The sequence below is a fragment of the Rutidosis leptorrhynchoides genome, chromosome 2 (genome assembly GCF_046630445.1).
Source record: "Rutidosis leptorrhynchoides isolate AG116_Rl617_1_P2 chromosome 2, CSIRO_AGI_Rlap_v1, whole genome shotgun sequence".
Lineage (NCBI taxonomy): Eukaryota > Viridiplantae > Streptophyta > Magnoliopsida > Asterales > Asteraceae > Rutidosis > Rutidosis leptorrhynchoides.
Window position 1 is genome coordinate 262952192 of NC_092334.1, and position 20043 is coordinate 262972234.

A 20043-nucleotide genomic window follows, 5' to 3' on the forward strand; every position below is an offset into this window, starting at 1 on the left:
GAAGCCGAAATAGATAGATTATGTATAGATCATAGGAATCTTAGATTGCTGAATTCCATGGTTTCTTCTTCTAGTGATAGGGCGAATAAACCTCCTAAAAAGATGATTACACTGTATAAGATTCAAATTACTATAGGTAACCTCCGTATTCCTCCCTCCATTTTTCTTCAAGGACTTCTGTCTCATTATGGGATTGGTCTTAGCCAAATTCATCCACTTGGGATGCAAAAAATTGTGCTTTTTGAATTGTACTGTAACGCTGTTGGTAAAATTCCAAGTATAAATGTTTTTCACAAGTTGTTTAGAACTCGATTGGTGAGTAAATGCTGGTACACATTTGACTGTAAAGCTAATAAAGCTTTCGCTGGAACGAAAGAAACTTCTTTAAAAAGGTGGAAAGAACCCTTCTTTTTTGTCAACGAAAGGATTATTCAGGATAATTGGACAAACATTCGGAAATGGAGGAAAACAAAAATAGGAGTAAGTAAGTCAATCACACTGTCTGATGATGAAAGAACAACTGTTGAAAATTGGAACTTCCACAATGTGATGACCCGAAAATTTCCGACCAAATTTAAACTTAATCTTTATATGTTTCTGACACGATAAGCAAAGTCTGTAAGGTTGAGTCTCAAAAAGTTTGAACTGTTTCATATATTCAGTTGACCTTCGATTGCTCTCGACGATTCACGAACAATTAATTGTAAATAGATATGTGTGTATGCATATATAAATAATAATTTGAAATATAATATAAAGTATTATATGTTGTTGTTAGTAAAAAATAAAAAAAAAAATAGGATATTATAATAATTATTATTTAAAATATATCTCTATATATAAATAAAGTATATTAAAAATAAATATTAAATGATTGTAATACTCGTTTAATGTTTCGATTGATATTAAGCAAGTTAAATTCAAACTTAAGTAATTTTAAAATAATCGGTGATACGAAAATGAGTTCTATAAATTTTAGGCTTATTAAAAATGTATCATATAGAGGTCAAGTAACTCGCGATGTAACCAAATGTAATGTATTCGTCCAGATGGATTAGGACAGGTCTTTACACACAACGTTTGTATGCTAATAATGAAGCCATTTTAGTCCGTTGTGGAATGAGTGACAACTGGCGTGCTGAATTTGCACCAGTGCTGCACTGGAAAGGCTGTGGTAGGCATTTCATAAATATGCTATACTTATGCCTCGTAATAATGTCTATAATATTGTAAGGTGTCCCACTTGTGACGATAGCATTGAAACGGTGGATCACACCTCTCTACAATGCAATCTAGCCTCGGATGTTTGGGCTCGGATTTTCTCTTGGTGGAACCTTGGTCCTTCGTCAAACCTCAGCCTCTCAAACCTTTGTCGGGAGAACAATATTCAAGTCCCGGCAACATCGAGTGGTCTAAAATTATGGCAAGCCGTTCAATGGGTTTGTGTGTATACTATTTGGAAATGTCGTAACACGAAGATTTTTCAAGACAAAAGTTGGAGTGTTCCGGCTATTTTTAACGAAATCCAAGTTAGATCGTTCGAGTGGATCTCTCATCGAATTCGAGGAAAGAAGTTGGATTGGTTCGTTTGGCTCTCTAGTCCTAATAGCTATTTAGAATAGTTGTTAAGTTTCGTGTTTATGATCCACAATTGGAATGTTGGATTGTTAATGTGTAAATAGGTTCTTGTCTGGGTCTCATTCAATTCATGTATAGTGTTGCGAATGTCCCAGATAGTTTCAGTTTGTATCATTCGTGGTTTGTTAATACATATAGCATTTAAAAAAGAAAAATTAATTGTACATTTTTATAAGTAAGATTTAAAATTAAAATTCATTTATACGCATTTGAGATAATTAAAATAATAGATAAAAAGTAAGGGATTAAAATATATAAGTAAACAAAAATTACTGTTCAAAATCATTTTATAATAATATAAAATATATTTTGAAGCTTGTTAACTATACGAGAACTCAAGCTTTTTATATCGAACTTCTATAAGCCCGTTACTTGGACTTTCATTCGTATATATTGTTTAATGTGTATTATCTTTATAATAATATTAATATTAATATGTTATTTATTATTATACTAGAAAAATACCAGCCCGCGCAATGCGGCGGGGCTTTTTTTATTGCGTATTCATATTTAACGTAGCATTATGTATTTACAGATTTAAAAACGCGTTGCTACAGGTATGTTTGGAAACACGTGGTTAGTACATAGTATACCAAATAGACTTCGCGTTTTTAACGCCAGAAAAATCACATAAATAAGGAAACATAACCATCGATATGATGTGGTTACTTTAGGTTGTTTATTATACGTGTACGTATATGTGAAAAATATCCCGAAATATTTAGCGTATTATAAAAACAGTCCGTTTCGCGTATAGCTAGTTGCTTATGTTCGTAAAATTATTTCTTGTTGAACGGTAAAGTCGGAAAAATTTAACTCGCGGCGAGCGGGAAGATATGAACCGTTGAAAATTCGGGTGGTTTTTGCTTAAGTTAATTTAATAAAATAACGAATTTACGATTTTTACCCTGAAAGATTTGAGAAGTTAACATAGTTGGGGAGTTTTTTTTGAAACCTGGTGATATCGTTTTGATGTTGATAAACGACCAAAATTCCGACCAGTTTTAGTATATAGGATTAATTATAATGTAATTAATAAGAATATAAATAAAAAAAAATTATATATTCGAGCTTGAATAAAGTCAAATGATTCGAGCTTCTTAGATTTTTTTACAGCGGCAAACTCTCGAACTCTAAATAATAATTTTACACGGAAATGTTTTAAATGGGACTTGAACCCATGACCTCAAGGTCAGAGGCTCCTCGATACCGCTAGGCCTCTGGCCTAGCCTTTGGTGAAAACCCTTAGAATTAAGATCACTTGTATCTTCATGACTTTATTTTCTGTGAAGGAGCATAGGGGAATATAAAAATGATTAAATAGGAGATTACAATGCAAGCATACAGCTTCTATTCTTTGGTGATATCAGTTTAGTAGACAACTCAAACAATTTTGCTTAATGCTTATCGTTTATTACTATGTAATTATAAAATTAGTCCATTTTGATTATTAGCATATTCCCAAACTCCAAAAGTAGAGACTAAACATCATAAATTTACACGATGAACATCTGTTCATGTTCTATATATAGATACTTCAGTATCACTTGATAGATACACTCAAACTCTTTACAAATCATGGAGACTAAAAGATCAAACATTTTACCACAAGTTTCTTTATTGTTACTACTCACTGTCACCAACATATTTAGCACCTATTTTGCAAATGCTGACCAACTGGAAACCTACATTGTCAACTTAAACTCTCCTAATGGCGTAGAGTTTGCTACCAACGAAGACCGTTACAGCTGGTACAATTCGGTTTTGATGGCGAGCAGTGCAGGTTTAGACGTGAAACCGAGCATGGTTCATGCTTACCACAACGTGTTCACTGGATTTGCAGCTAAATTGTCTACAGATCATGTAAAAGTAATGGAAACTATGGATGAATTCGTATCTGCAAGACCTGAAAGGGTGTACAAGTTGCACACGACACATACACCGAATTTCTTAGGGTTGCATCAAAATTTAGGAGTATGGAAAGGTTCAAACTACGGAAGCGGGATTATAATCGGGCTCCTAGACACCGGAATCACACCTGGACATCCGTCTTTTAACGATACAGGGGTCCCACCTCCCCCTGCAAAATGGAAAGGTAAATGTGAAGTTACCGGATGTAACAATAAATTAATCGGAGCCAGAGATTTTACCGGTAGCTCTCCTGTTTCACCTCTTGATGACGAGGGGCATGGGACCCACACTGCTAGTACAGCTGGCGGGAATTTTGTCGATGGTGCGAATGTATTTGGAAACGCGAAAGGTACTGCTGCTGGTATGGCACCACTTGCTCACATAGCTATGTATAAAGTATGTGATGATTTTGGTTGTTCGGATAGTGCGATTTTAGCTGCTATGGATGCAGCTATTGAAGAAGGTGTAGATGTGCTTTCACTATCACTCGGTGGAGCGTCGCTTCCGTTGTACGAAGATGGTATCGCGGTTGGTGCGTTTAGTGCTATTCAAAGAGGAATTTTTGTAAGCTGTTCGGCTGGTAATTCAGGGCCGTTTAATTCATCGTTGTCAAATGAAGCCCCGTGGATTCTTACGGTTGGTGCGAGTACCGTTGATAGAACCATACGAGCAACTGTAAGTCTAGGAAACAAGGAATTGTTAGATGGAGAATCGCTATTCCAACCTAAAGATTTTCCTGAAAAACTTTTACCTCTTGTGTACCCAGGGTTGACCGGTGGTCAACAAGCAGCTTTTTGCGCGGAAGGATCGTTAAAAGGTATTGATGTAAAAGGGAAAGTAGTATTATGTGATAGAGGAGGCAACATTGGTAGAATTGATAAAGGACAAGCTGTAAAAGATGCTGGTGGAGCTGCAATGATTCTCGCAAACGAATTTACCGACGGATCAAGTACCGAAGCTGATCCACATGTTCTTCCTGCGTCGCATGTTGGTTATAAATCTGGTCTGTTAATCAAGGAATATATCAATTCAACTTCGACCCCTTCGGCTACAATCATATTTCGAGGAACTATTATTGGTGTCGATTCAGCTCCCGAGATGGCGTCTTTCTCATCCAGAGGACCTAGTGTTGCAAGTCCGGGAATCGTTAAACCTGACATCATCGGTCCTGGAGTTAGCATTCTAGCAGCTTGGCCTGTATCTGTTGAAAACTCGACACTAACAAAAGCAACATTTAACATGATTTCTGGTACTTCAATGTCGTGTCCTCATCTTGCAGGCATATCAGCTTTGTTGAAAAACGAACATCCTGATTGGTCTCCTGCAGCCATTAAGTCTGCAATCATGACGACCGCAGATCAGTTAAATTTGAAAGGAGATCCAATCGAGGATGAACAAGATCTCCCCGCGAATATATTTGCAAAAGGCTCTGGACATGTTAACCCGTCGAAAGCGAGCGATCCAGGGCTGATTTTTGATATTCAACCGGATGATTACATACCTTATTTGTGTGGTTTAGGATATACAAGTAAACAAGTGGGACTTATCGTGCAAAAGAGAGTTACGTGCTCACAGGTTATTCCGGAAGCACAACTTAACTATCCTTCTTTCGCTGTAACTTTAGGAGCTAACGATGAAAAGAAATTTACAAGGACAGTGACGAATGTAGGTATAGGCAATTCAACTTACACGTTAAAAGAAGTTTCTGTACCATCAGGTATTGTTTTAGGAGTTGGTCCCGGGGAGCTTAAATTCAGTGAAGTGAACCAAAAGTTGACGTATGAAATGATTTTCACTCGGGATGTTAAGTCTGAGGTGAAAAGTCCGTATGCCGAAGGCTCGGTGACTTGGAGTTCTGGTAAATACTCAGTCAGAACCCCATTTTCTGTCAAGTTTGTGTGAGCGGGACAACTCAACCCAAGTGCAATTTGACATCCTTCTATATTTTTCCTCTAAATTCTATTACTCTTGCCATATGTGCCTTGTTTTCTTCGACAGAGAATATTGTTGTTTATCAATAATAACACTCGTACGACTTTTTTTAGTGATAATATGATTCTAAGTGCAACTACATACTATTTATTTTGATTTTCTGGCTATCTTATCAAGCTAGTAATAAAACCACACCTCTTGACTTGTACATGGTCTCAACTCTGTACTTTAAAGAGTGTGTAATAACTGGAAAATGAGAGTGCTATAAACAAATGAATCCCATATGTAGTCTTGTACAGGTCTAAACTTGTGGTAGAATGGTACCCTTGGCCCGTTGGCCACCTAGCGCATGTCTTTTCAATCCAAAAAAAGTTTGATATGTAATTATTGAGTTACATGTTGGGAAATACAATGATCGAACTCATCTTATGAATCTGATGAGTCAGACTAATTTGAGTCTGAAAGAGTCAGTCCCATAAAGAGAGTCTAAAAGGTATCGTCTGAAAGACTTCAGGCTCTGACACACAGACTCTCTGACACAGAACATCACACATCAGATGGTCAGAAATCATGACTGAAGACGTGATTAGAAGAATCGAGTCTGATGATGAGGAACAAAGGGCTCTTGAGTCATATAACAACCAAAATGTCCTCTAAGCGTTATCAGTTTTTTTCCTTTAAATTGCATTGGTTCATTACTAATAATACTTGGGTTTTACCATATTTATTTCACTATATATCTAAATAAGTACTTCATGCATTTAATCTTGATTGACAATTATTTAGTACCAAAAACCATAGCTCTTGACTTCTTCTACATAGTCTTGAATTTTTTTTGTTACAAAGTAGTATTTACTAAGCCAAAAACGCTTTCCAACTTGACAAAATTGTGACAGAGAACTTTGGTGGTGGTGCTGCAAATACAACAGTCAGAGCAACATAAAATATAAGCATTTAGCAATTAGCAAAGTGTGTTTTGGATCAGGCTGCCGAGGGAGCTGAGTGACATACTAGCAAGGATCGATACTGCTTCACGAGGGCTCGTAAATGCATAAGCACCAGGTGGAGCCCACCATCTGCTTTTATTGTCTGTTGACAAATATTATAATTAAACATTCGTGAATATCAAATTACAATATACAAATAATTCCAACAATGATTCCGCTCAAGGTGATAGATAGCAAATTAATGAATTTAAACAATGCTCCTGCTTAGAAGTAACCGGTTCCCCTCCGGCTCTTTGTAACGAATATTTCCTCTTTATAAAGAAAATAAAATCAGCTCAATTACTTTCCTAGAATCCAAAATGAATGATAAAATCAATATCTTTGAGTACATACAATGACTTATTCTCTATATATGTTCTTTGAACATCTCAGGAATACTAGTTATTACCACCATTTCTTCCATTACCGGCCATGGAGAGAAAGAAATATAATCTTTTACCAGAATTAGTTTATTATATTACGTTGTTGGTTCTTACGTTAACCAACATATTTACCATCACTTATGCTAATGAAAACCGTGCAAAAACTTACATTGTCAACTTAAAGTCTCCCAATGGTATAGAGTTCCCTACACCAGAAGACCGTCTAAATTGGTACAACTCCTTTTTGATTGAAAGCAGCAGCACAGACTTAACTGTGAAACCAATTATGATTCATGCATATCACAACGTGTTTACCGGATTTTCAGCCAAATTATCCGCAGATCAACTTAAATCCATGGAAAATATGAACGGATTCGTATCTGCAAGACCCGAAGGGATGTACAAGTTTCACACAACACACACACCAAAATTCTTGGGGTTGCAACAAAATACAGGATTATGGAAAGGATCAAACTACGGAAAGGGTATCATAATCGGACTCCTTGACACCGGAATAACACCGGGCCATCCTTCTTTTGATGATGCAGGTGTCCCTCATCCACCACCAAAATGGAAAGGCAAATGTGAATTAATTTCCGGATGTAACAATAAATTAATCGGTGCCAGAGATTTTACTAGTAGTAAACCTGGCTCACCGATTGATGACGCGGGACATGGGACCCACACGTCTAGTACAGCTGGTGGTAATTTTGTCCGTGGTGCCAATGTATTTGGACAAGCCAGAGGTACTGCTGCTGGGATGGCCCCACATGCCCATTTGGCTTTGTATAAAGTATGCAATGTTGTATTTTGTTCCGAGAGTGCCATCTTAGCTGGTATGGATGCAGCTATCGAAGATGGAGTAGATGTTTTATCGCTTTCTTTAGGTGGAGGTCCAACTCCGTTTTTGAAACAACCCAACCCGTATTCCATACGATAAATTTTTTTTTTTTTAAAAAATAATACACATTTACGCGCCAATTAAATGTGTAAACCATTCCACACGTTTCGTTAAAACATACAACAAGTTTAGTGTTTACAAAAGGCACAAAGGCCATTAACAAATGTGATACAAGTTTGACCAATACAAAAATGATAGTTTTAAACCAAACAACACATCGAGCATGGTTTGGAACTAAACTACCCAAAACGCTAGGCCAACTTCCAAAAGCTCCAACATAACATCATCAAGGGACACCTAGTGCCCAACAACCCCCTTGCCCTTGTCCACACCTGCATCTAAAAAGATAAACAACGAGAGGGGTAAGCTAATGCTTAGTGAGTGCAACAATTATATGTTTAAATATACAACCTACTTACTTGCAATCACTTACGCATTTACCGCATACATGCTAGCATTATAAGTAATCATACCATCACAAGTATAACACTAAACCTTCCACCATACGAGCTAGCATAACAATAGCATATAGTTTAAACAATATAATATGCTACAATCCACACACACACAACCTTGGTTAACCAAACGAATGAGGGAACAGTGTTTAAAGACCGTCGGAGTTCATAACAACCATTAGTGCACTTAACACTTCGTACACTAACCCCACGGGTGGCATCTTAACACGTCGATACTTCACCCCGGGTGGTGCCTTAACACTTCGACACTTTACCCCGAGTGGTGTCTTAGCACATCGACACTTCACTCGTTACATCTCTCGGAGTGGCATCTTAACACATCGATACTTCACTCCCGAGCGGTGTCTTAACACATCGACACTTCACTCGCCGAGTGAGGAGTGGTGTCTTAACACGTCGACACTTCACAACTCAACTACACAAATAAATACATCATATATGCATGCATATAATTATTCCACTCACCTTAACACTTCGGTAATGATTATGCACTTCCAAAACTTCAAGGCAACGTACCTAATACATAAGTACACATTTAATTACACAACTAGTGGAACTTACCACACCACATATCACTTGAGCATTTAATGACCCATTTGCATTAAATAGCTCACCTACCTCAAAACCGCCCATAAATGGCCAAGACTCATATTAAATCACTAAAGCTAGTGATTTAAGTCTACTAACATTAATTAATCGCAACTTAGGGAAATTCATACCCATTTTACCCAAACTAGGTCAACATTACCCCTTTTGACCCATTTTAACACTCTTTCAACATTAAACAAGTGTTTTAAAGCTTAACAACACCATTAATACTTACAAATCTTAAATCATAAGGCCAAACCCTAGGTTATAGTTATTTAAGATTTCCTTTCACCCACATAACCCAAGTTAACCCATTTTAACCCCAAATGGGTCATACAAGTCTCTAGTAACCAAAACCCTAGCCATTAACCAATTAAAACTCAAAACTTAGAGTTAGAACTTACCGAGACTATCAACGGGTAGCTAGAGACAAGAGGAACAACTTTAATTCTTGCTCCAAAGATCAACCCTAAATCATTCACTCTCAAATCTCACTTTTAATTCAATTGGGTTTTAAGTTTTGGGAGAGAAAATAGAAAGAAAAGGGAAAAGAAATTCAATTAAATGAACAAGTGGATGAGATTTAATGCTCCAATCTTTTCTATACGCCAAATTACCAAATTTCCCCTTAAAATCACTTATAATGAGCTAAGTCCGGATCCTGTCCAGCAGTACCGCCGCGGCGCGGCCTAATTCGTCGCGGCGCGACATACATTGGGAAAATCAACCCTCCTTAACTCACTTTCTGATACTGGTTTGCTTGCAATGCCGCGGCGCGGACCCATTTGTCGCGGCGCGGCCTAAGGCTGCATCTGAACAGTTCGACCATCTTAAACAAGTTTTGACTTAATTTAATTTGTACATTCCAAACCCGCTTCCTATTTTCACCTAGCCTTCAACAATAGTCTCACAAGACTTAACGCTAACAAAACCCACATATAGACTTGCATATGCACACATTATCAAGTATACATTTATATATATCTATACATATATTCATACATTTACACATAAGCTAATGAGTTATAAACGTACAAATGATTAAGTATGTACCTTTCAATACGTACGGGAAAAACGGGATGTTACAACTCTCCCCCACTTGAATCGGAGCGCGTCCTCGTGATCCAAGCCGCATGACAAGCCGGAAGATAGACCAAGACAAACTCTTCGGATTCCCATGTAATGTCGGAACCCTTTCGATGTCGCCATTGCACCTTGAAAGTTCTAATTTTCTTGTTTCGCAACATCTTAACCTTCTCATCAAGGATTGCAACCGGTCCTTCCGCATACTCTAGCTTGTTATTCAACGTAATCTCATCTAAAGGCACCCAAGTCGAGTCATCCGCAAGACACTTACGAAGATGGGAAACATGAAATGTGTTATGAATTCCCGAAAGTTCTTCGGGTAACTCTAGTCGATAAGCAACCTCACCAACACGTGCCAAAACCTTGAAAGGACCAATAAACCGAAGAGCTAACTTTCCTCGCTTTCGAAACCGAATAACACCCTTCCATGGAGAAACCTTAAGCATCACCATGTCGCCTTCTTGAAACTCAATCATTCTCCTACCTTTATCGGCATAAGACTTTTGTCTATCTTGTGCCGCTTTAAGTCAAGCCGAATCATTTCAATCTTACTATTCATCTCCAAGACCAAATCAGAACTCCCGATCTCTCTTTGACCCACTTCTCCCCAACAAAATGGGAGTTCGACACCTACGCCCGTAAAGCATCTCATACGGTGGCATTCCAATACTAGTGTGGTGACTATTATTGTACGAGAATTCCACCAATGGCAAGTGGTCATCCCAACTTCCACCAAAATCAATAATACACGCCCTTAACATATCCTCCAACGTTTGGTTCGTACGCTCGGTTTGACCGTCCGTTTGAGGATGATACGCCGTGCTCATTTTCAATTGAGTACCCATATCTTCATGAAACTTGTTCCAAAACCGGGACGTAAAACGAGTATCTCGATCCGAAACAATAGATATAGGAACCCCATGTCTCGATATCACCTCCTTGATAAACAACTTGTATAAAGTCTCCGATAATATCGTTTCCCGAATGGGAAGAAACAAAGCACCTTTCGTCAATCGATCAACTATCACCCAAATCGTATCATATTGGGTTCTCACCGTCTTCGGTAACTTAGTAATGAAGTCCATGGTAATGTGATCTCATTTCCATTTCGGGACTTCCAAGGGTTGTAACTTATCGTACGGCTTTAACTTGCAAACACGTGACGCATTGTTCAACATACTTAACCACATCACGTTTCATACCGGGCCACCAATAATCTTTCTTCAAGTCATAGTACATCTTTGTTGCACCCGGATGAATGGAATACTTTGACTTATGTGCTTCATCTAGTAGCACTTGTCGGTTACCACCCATCTTAGGTACCCACACTCTTCCTTGAAACGACAACAAACCACGCGAGCCCATAGTAATGAACTCCGTTTGCCCCACAATCCGCTCTTCATGCTTGTTGTGAACATACGCTTCTATTTGAATCTCACCAAGCTTTACAAGGAAATCGTTAGTAATAATCATGCGTAACGATCCTACTCGTATCGCCGGATGTTGACTCTTTCGACTCAACGCATCCGCGACCACGTTCGCCTTTCTCGGATGGTAAAGTATCTCACAATCATAATCCTTTACCACATCCATCCACCTATGTTGACGATAATTCAAATCTCGTTGAGTAAAGAGATGTTTCAAACTCTTATGGTCCGAATAAATCGTACACTTGACACCATACTAGTAGTGGCGCCAAATTTTCAACGCATGAACCACCGCCGCCAATTCAAGATCGTGAGTCGGGTATCTCTTTTCGTGTTCCTTTAATTGTCGAGAGGCGTAAGCGATGACTTTACCTCTTTGCATCAAAACACACCTGAGGCCAGTTAAAGAAGCATCACAATAAACCGTCATGTCTTTTACCGCTTCCGGCAACACTAACACTGGAGCTTGACACAATTTCTCTTTTAACAATTGAAAAACGATTTCTTGCTCGTCCTCCCAATTGAACCTTACGTTCTTCCTCGTCAAGTTAGTCAAAGGAGAAGCAATCTTAGAAAAGTCTTGGATGAACCGACGATAATAACCGGCCAATCCGAGAAAGCTTCGGATTTCTGTAGGCGTAGTCGGTTGTCCCCAACTCTTCACCGTTTCTATCTTCCCCGAGTCTACATGAATTCCTTCTCGATTCACAATATGGCCAAGGAATTGAACTTCCCTTAGCCAAAATTCACATTTGGAGAATTTTGCATACAACTTCTCCTTCCGCAATGTCTTCAACACTTCACGCAAATGGTGCTCATGTTCCTTCATACTCTTAGAATAAACAAGTATGTCGTTGATGAACACAATTACCGACTTGTCCAACATAGGTTGGCACACTCGGTTCATAAGATCCATGAATGCTGCCGGTGCATTCGTAAGACCAAAAGGCATAACTACAAACTCATAATGCCCATAACGCGTTCGAAAAGCCATTTTCTTTATGTCTTCCTCATGGACCCGCACTTGATGATAGCCGGACCGTAATTCAATCTTAGAAAAATACGTTGAACCTTGGAGTTGGTCAAATAAATCGTCAATCCGAGGCAATGGATAACGATTCTTGATCGTCACTTTATTCAACTCCCTATAATCGATGCACATCCGCATACTTCCATCTTTCTTTTTCACAAACAAAACCGGAGCACCCCATGGTCAGGAGCTCGGTCGAATGAAACCCTTCTCAAGCAACTCTTGAGTTTGATTTAATAACTCTTGCATTTCCGTCAGCGCTAAACGATAAGGAGTTTTAGCAATGGGAGTAGCTCCCGGAACCAACTCAATGCGAAATTCTACTTGTCTTTTCGCCGGAACACCCGGTAACTCATCCAGAAAAACGTCTTCAAACTCATTAACCACCAGAATTTTACGAATGGGTGGTGGCTCATCACGAGTATCAACTACTTGAGCGAGATAACATACACCACCACTCTTGAGAAAACGTCGTGCCCGTGCATAAGTGCATAATGGTACGAGTCTGCTTCGTTTATCACCATGAATAATCAACTCTCCCCCACTTGGGGTTCTCACACGAATGAACTGATCATGGCATGCAATATCGGCTCTATAACGATCGAGCCAATCCATGCCAACAACAATATCAAACTCACCCAAAGTCATCGGAATGAGATCGATTTTAAACGTTTCGGTACCAAACACAACATTACAATCTTTACACACATCAACCCGTAGCACCATCTTACCATCCGCTATTTCAACTTCTACCGGATGACTTAACTTAGCTAGCGGTTTGTTAAGCTTAGACACAAATTGAGGCGATACAAAAGACAAATTAGCACCGCTATCAAATAATATCTTTGCCGGATTAGAGTTAACCATGAAAGTACCTGAGACAACTTCATTGGAATGCCTGGCCTCATCATTGGTCATCAAATAATTCCGCCCCTTAGCCGTGCCCGCCGCCTTCTCTAACCTCTTAACATGATCACCCCGCAAGTCGGGACACTCCGGCCTCTTATGCCCTTCTTTACCGCAATTAAAACAAGTGAGATTAGTTGTGGTTGATTGTTTCGGGCACTCACGAGCCATGTGCCCCCTTTGCCCACAATTGTAGCAAGCATAAGTAAAATCACCGGAAGCACCCTTCTTAACACTACCAACACTCTCGGAGCCCTTCTTGTGCTTCTTGTTAGAAAAGTTCGAATGACTAGTAGCTTCAAACTTCTTTTTGCCGAAGGTAAAGCCACTCTTTCTCAAGATGAGCGACTCGAAACCTTTGGCCATATCAAACAACTCATCAAAACTCTTCACCACATTCACGCTTATCTTCTCTTGATAATTGTCATTCAAGATTCGGTAAAAGTCTTCCTTCAACATTTTATCATTCCCGACATACTCCGGGCAAAATTGAGTTTTCGACAAGTAAACAGATTTAAGAGTATTCAAATCCATCGACCCTTGCCTCAAGGAACGTAACTCGTCCTTAAGCCTAGTAAGATCGACCGAAGTTCGGTACTCTTGGAAGAACTCCATTTTGAACTCATCCCAAGTAAAATCCATGCATTATTCTTCGCCATAAACTTGGATTTTTGCATCCCACCATAGCTTCGCATCACCTCTTAGCATGCTACAACCATACCTTGTCTTTTTATCAATCGGGAATTCACAAGTTCGAAAGGCCCCTCCATATCGGAGATCCACCTGGCACTCTTTAACGGGTCTCTTTTGCCCTCAAAAGTAGCTAGTTGAGCATCCTTGAAATTCTTATAGAAAAAGTCACGTCTTCCCACATTATCTTCATGTAGGACGGCCTTAACTTGTTCTTTGACTACTTGACCAATTGCTCGTCAATTGAGTCTAGGAACATCTTCTTGATATCCACAAGGTACTTCGCCTTTTGACTTTTAAGAATGGCCTCAATCTTGGCCGTCAACTCGGCGTCCTCACTAGTGCCCCCATTTTCGGTGTCGTGTCCGTTTCTCATCTTCATTCTATAAAACAAAAAATATTAAACAACGAACGAAACAAAAGGACATAACACGTATGCATATACGTACCCCACACTACTCCATCTTACTCAACAATCGTCGTACATTACTTGTTTGACACGATTTGCACCCGTAACAATGGTAGCTAATCATTGTTACGCGAGCACGTCGCATTAACTTGCTAGTACAACATCCATCTCGCTTGATGATTGCTAAACACAACACAAATCAATTAGCACGAGGTTAGTTCACATGACCAAAGCACTAATAATTCCCGATTAGACCCAAAGTCCTACAAGTCCCGCATAAAAGCGCATGCACAATAAAGTCCAAGTCTAGACACCTATCTCAAGTCGCCTAAATCCCTTAGACCATGCTCTGATACCATTTGAAACAACCCAACCCGTATTCCATACGATAATTTTTTTTTTTAAAATAATACACATTTACGCGCCAATTAAATATGTAAACCATTCCACACGTTTCGTTAAAACATACAACAAGTTTAGTGTTTACAAAAGGCACAAAGGCCATTAACGAATGTGATACAAGTTTGACCAATACAAAAATGATAGTTTTAAACCAAACAACACATCGAGCATGGTTTGGGACTAAACTACCCAAAACGCTAAGCCAACTTCCAAAAGCTCCAACATAACATCATCAAGGGACACCTAGTGCCCAACAACCCCCTTGCCCTTGTCCACACCTGTATCTAAAAAGATAAACAACGAGAGGGGTAAGCTAATGCTTAGTGAGTGCAACAATTATACGTTTACATATACAACCTACTTACTTGCAATCACTTACGCATTTACCGCATACATGCTAGCATTATAAGTAATCATACCATCACAAGTATAACACTAAACCTTCCACCATACGAGCTAGCATAACAATAGCATATAGTTTAAACAATATAATATGCTACAATCCACACATATACAACCTTGGTTAACCAAACGAACGAAGGAACGGTGTTTAAAGACCATCGGAGTTCATAACAACCATTACTGCACTTAACACTTCGCACACTAACCCCACGGATGGCATCTAAACACATCGATACTTCACCCCGGGTGGTGCCTTAACACTTCGACACTTCACCCCGAGTGGTGTCTTAGCACATCGACACTTCACTCGTTACATCTCTCGGAGTGGCATCTTAACACATCGATACTTCACTCCCGAGTGGTGTCTTAACACATCGACACTTCACTCGCCACGTGAGGAGTGGTGTCTTAACACGTCGACACTTCACAACTCAACTACACAAATAAATACATCATATATGCACGCATATAATTATTCCACTCACCTTAACACTTCGGTGATGATTATGCACTTCCAAAACTTCAAGGAAACGTACCCAATACATAAGTACACATTTAATTACACAACTAGTGGAACTTACCACACCACATATCACTTGAGCATTTAATGACCCATTTGCATTAAATAGCTCACCTACCTCAAAACCACCCATAAATGGCCAAGACTCATATTAAATTACTAAAGCTAGTGATTTAAGTCTACTAACATTAATTAATCGCAACTTAGGGAAATTCATACCCATTTTACCCAAACTAGGTCAACATTACCCCTTTTGACCCATTTTAACACTCTTTCAACATTAAACAAGTGTTTTAAAGCTTAACAACACCATTAATACTTACAAATCTTAAATCATAAGGCCAAACCCTAGGTTATAGTTATTTAAGATTTCCTTTCACCCACATAACCCAAGTTCACCCATTTTAACCCCAAATGGGTCATACAAGTCTCTAGTAACCAAAACCCTAGCCATTAACCAATTAAAACTTAAAACTTAGAGTTAGAACTTACCGAGACTATCAATGGGTAGCTAGAGACAAGAGGAACAACTTTAATTCTTGTTCCAAAGATCAACCCTCAATCCTTCACTCTCAAATCTCACTTTTAATTCAATTGGGTTTTAAGTTTTGGGAGAGAAAATAGAAAGAAAACGGAAAAGAAATTCAATTAAATGAACAAGTGGATGAGATTTAATGCTCCAATCTGATCTATAGGCCAAATTACCAAATTACCCCTTAAAATCACTTATAATGAGCTAAGTCCGGATCCTGTCCAGCAGTACCGCCGCGGCGCGGCCTAATTCGTCGCGGCGCGACATACAATGGGAAAATCAACCCTCCTTAACTCACTTTCTGATCCTGGTTTGCTTGCAATGCCGCGGCGCGGACCCATTTGTCGCGGCGCGGCCTAAGGCTGCATCTGAACAGTTCGACCATCTTAAACAAGTTTCGACTTAATTTAATTTGTACATTCCAAACCCGCTTCCTATTTTCACCTAGCCTTCAACAATAGTCTCACAAGACTTAACGCTAACAAAACCCACATATAGACTTGCATGTGCACACATTATCAAGTATACATTTATATATATCTATACATATATTCATACATTTACACATAAGCTAACGAGTTATAAACGTACAAATGATTAAGTATGTACCTTTCAATACGTACGGGAAAAATGGGATGTTACAGTTTTACGAGGATGGTATAGCGATAGGTGCGTATAGTGCTATTCAACGAGGAATCTTCGTAAGTTGTGCAGCTGGTAACACTGGACCGTTTAATTCATCGTTATCAAATGAAGCACCTTGGATTCTTACTGTTGGTGCTTGCACCATGGATAGAGATATAAGAGCTACCGTTTATCTTGGAAACAAGGTCTTACTCGACGGTCAATCTTTAATTCAACAGAAAGATTTTTCACAAGAACTTTTGCAACTTGTTTACCCGGGATTGAACGGTGGTCAAGAAGTGGCATCGTGTTCAACAGGATCTTTAAACCATATCCACGTCAAAGGCAAAATAGTATTGTGTGACGAAGGCGTACGGATATTTGAGAAAGGGAAGACGGTAAAAGATGCGGGTGGGACCGCAATGATTGTCGCAAACCAATTGATAGAAGGGTCTAGTACATTCGCAGAACCTCATGTTCTTCCCGCATCACACCTTGGATACAAAGACGGTGAAACAATCAAGAAATATATCAATTCTAGTTCAACACCTGTTGCTACCATCTTATTTCGGGGAACTAAAATTGGCGTTAAAAGTGCTCCCGAGGTGACGTATTTCTCGTCTCGAGGACCAAGCAGGGCAAGCCCGGGAATTGTTAAGCCAGATGTCATTGGTCCCGGAGTTAACGTTCTTGCAGCTTGGCCCATGTCGGTTGATAACAAAACAAAAACAAAAGCAACATCTAACATGATTTCCGGTACTTCAATGGCATGCCCTCATCTTGCAGGCATATCGGCGCTGATAAAAAGCGAACATCCTGATTGGTCTCCGGCAGCTATTAAGTCAGCAATCATGACCACCGCGGATCAGCTAAACCTAAATGGGCGACCCATTGAGAATGAAACAGATCTACCTGCGGATATATTTGCTTTAGGTTCTGGACATGTGAACCCATCGAAAGCGAGTGATCCAGGGTTGATTTGTTGATATCCAACCTGATGATTACATACTTTATTTGTGTGGTTTAGGATATTCAACCAAACAAGTTGGAATCATTGTGCAGAAAAATGTAACGTGCACGGAATCTATAGAGGAAGCACAACTAAACTATCCTTCTATTGCTGTTAGTTTAAGAGCTGGTGAACAAAAAGTTCTAACAAGGACAGTGACTAATGTTGGAATAGCTAAATCGAATTACACCATAAAAGCGTATTCTATGCCACCTGGTTTATATTTAGGTGTTGGTCTGCAGGTGCTTGAGTTCACTAAATTGGGTCAAATGTTGTCATATGATGTGTACCTCTCACGGGATGATAATAAGACTGCGGTGAAAACTCCGTACGCAGAAGGATTCATTACATGGGGTTTCGGTAAATACACAGTTCGAACTCCGTACTCTGTCAAGTATGTGTGAAACAGGAGAGTACATGATCAAAGTGGTACTACAAACTTCACATGCTTTTTAGTTGTTCATCATTAATAAAACTTGTGTTTTGTGTCGGATGGATTCGTATCTGCAAAAGTGATTGCCTTAATTTTGCTATGATACCTATTGCTAATTAACAATTGAATTGATGAATACATATTCGGAGTTGATCCTCACGCATCATTTTTTGATCTATGTACACTTTTGTCTCATAAACTTACAATTATTCCCCTACATTAATCTAGGGAGTTGAACTTATATTATTATTATAAATATAATTAAGGGTAAAATAGATATTTAGGTATACATGGATCAAAAAGTGATGTGTTAAGATCACCTCTCAACATTGATTGTGTTTATTCATTTTAAAAGTTATTCTTTATCTTTGATCTACCTCCTATTTATAAGAGGGCTAGTTGGTTCAAAATAAGGCAAGAAGTGTCTACACTTTGACAGTTATTTATGGAAGGTGGAGGATTGAGTTTTGAGAATTGCTACACACACACACAATTTTCTTACACAAAATATTTCACACAATTAGATGACATCCGATGTGGCTCCACGTATAGCAACTTCCCTGGTTTATTTTTGAGTAATTATTTCCAATCTTAATTAATTAGGAGTAGTATTTATTTTCATATTAAAATAATATTTATATCTATTTAATTTAATTTCTTTTTAGGTCTATTTAGAATAATCGTTTACACGATCGATTGTTTAGTATATGGCTAAATATCTATCTTCTCCACAACGTCAATAATACGCATTAACATATATTCTTCTCCTTTGAACGACAATGATTATTTATTATAAACATTAAAATGTAGTATTCAAAATGATAATGATGGATAACACCACCGGAGGATTTGCGTTGTTTTCCCGAGCAAAAAAAAATGACATTATCATATTACAAAAGATAGGATTTACAAAGCTTATTCAATATGGTTCACAGCTCAATAAAATATATCAATCACTAAATATACTTCAACATTCGCATGTGATAAATGAAATTAAACAACGATATATATCAATAAAATCTATTGGTAGAGTTGAAACCAAGGAAAAATAGTGGATATTATATATAAATCAAACTCCTACTTGATTAAAAAAAAATCCGTTAGCAACTCTAATTACACGAGTAACAAATTAATTTTAAGAGCTTTATGTAGTTAATAATAGATACTCCGTAATAGATAATGGGTGGATGTTAGAGAAACTAAAATTTTGGAGAAGAAGAAAGAGAGTCGTGGATATATTTTAATATGGAAAAGAACTTAATTAAGATTTAAATAATGATTCAAAAATAAACAAGGGTTGTTGCCATACATGGAGCCCACATCGGATGCCATATCACTGTGTGAATAAATTGTGTAAAAATTTTGTGTGAAAGTATCATTTCTCGTGAGTTTTTATCTTGCAGTATCTTTGATGGACACTTTAGTATATGTCTCAGAAGTAGATTTGTCTTTGATGTACCAAAATCAAGTCTTCTAGTTTTAACTCATATTGATTTTCTAAAAATGGCATGGGTATAAAGACAATTTCATGATTTTAAAGTTGGTTTTGATAGTACCCTCAATTTTGCTTGAACTGCTCGATCATTTGCAATTGTAAAAGATGACTCATACAATTTTTGTCTCTTACTCCCGATGCAAACCAATTGGCGGAATCAAAGACTCCATCGAACAAGTAAATTTCACTGCATCTTAAATTCAATATTTTTGATCATAAACTTTGCTTTTGGTAGGAACTAGGAGCTGAGAGCTGTCTGCGTG

General features: G+C 38.4%; 1 protein-coding gene and 1 pseudogene across 1 annotated transcript; both read left to right on the plus strand.

Moving 5' to 3' along the window:
* Positions 1 to 3216: 3216 nt before the first annotated feature.
* LOC139891770 (subtilisin-like protease) lies at positions 3217 to 5451 on the plus strand. Its single transcript, XM_071874755.1, has one exon. The coding sequence runs from the start codon at positions 3217 to 3219 to the stop codon at positions 5449 to 5451; it is 2235 nt and encodes a 744-aa protein (XP_071730856.1).
* A 1448-nt stretch (positions 5452 to 6899) lies between these two features.
* On the plus strand, positions 6900 to 18256 carry LOC139891771 (subtilisin-like protease; annotated as a pseudogene).
* The last annotated feature ends 1787 nt before the right edge of the window (positions 18257 to 20043 follow it).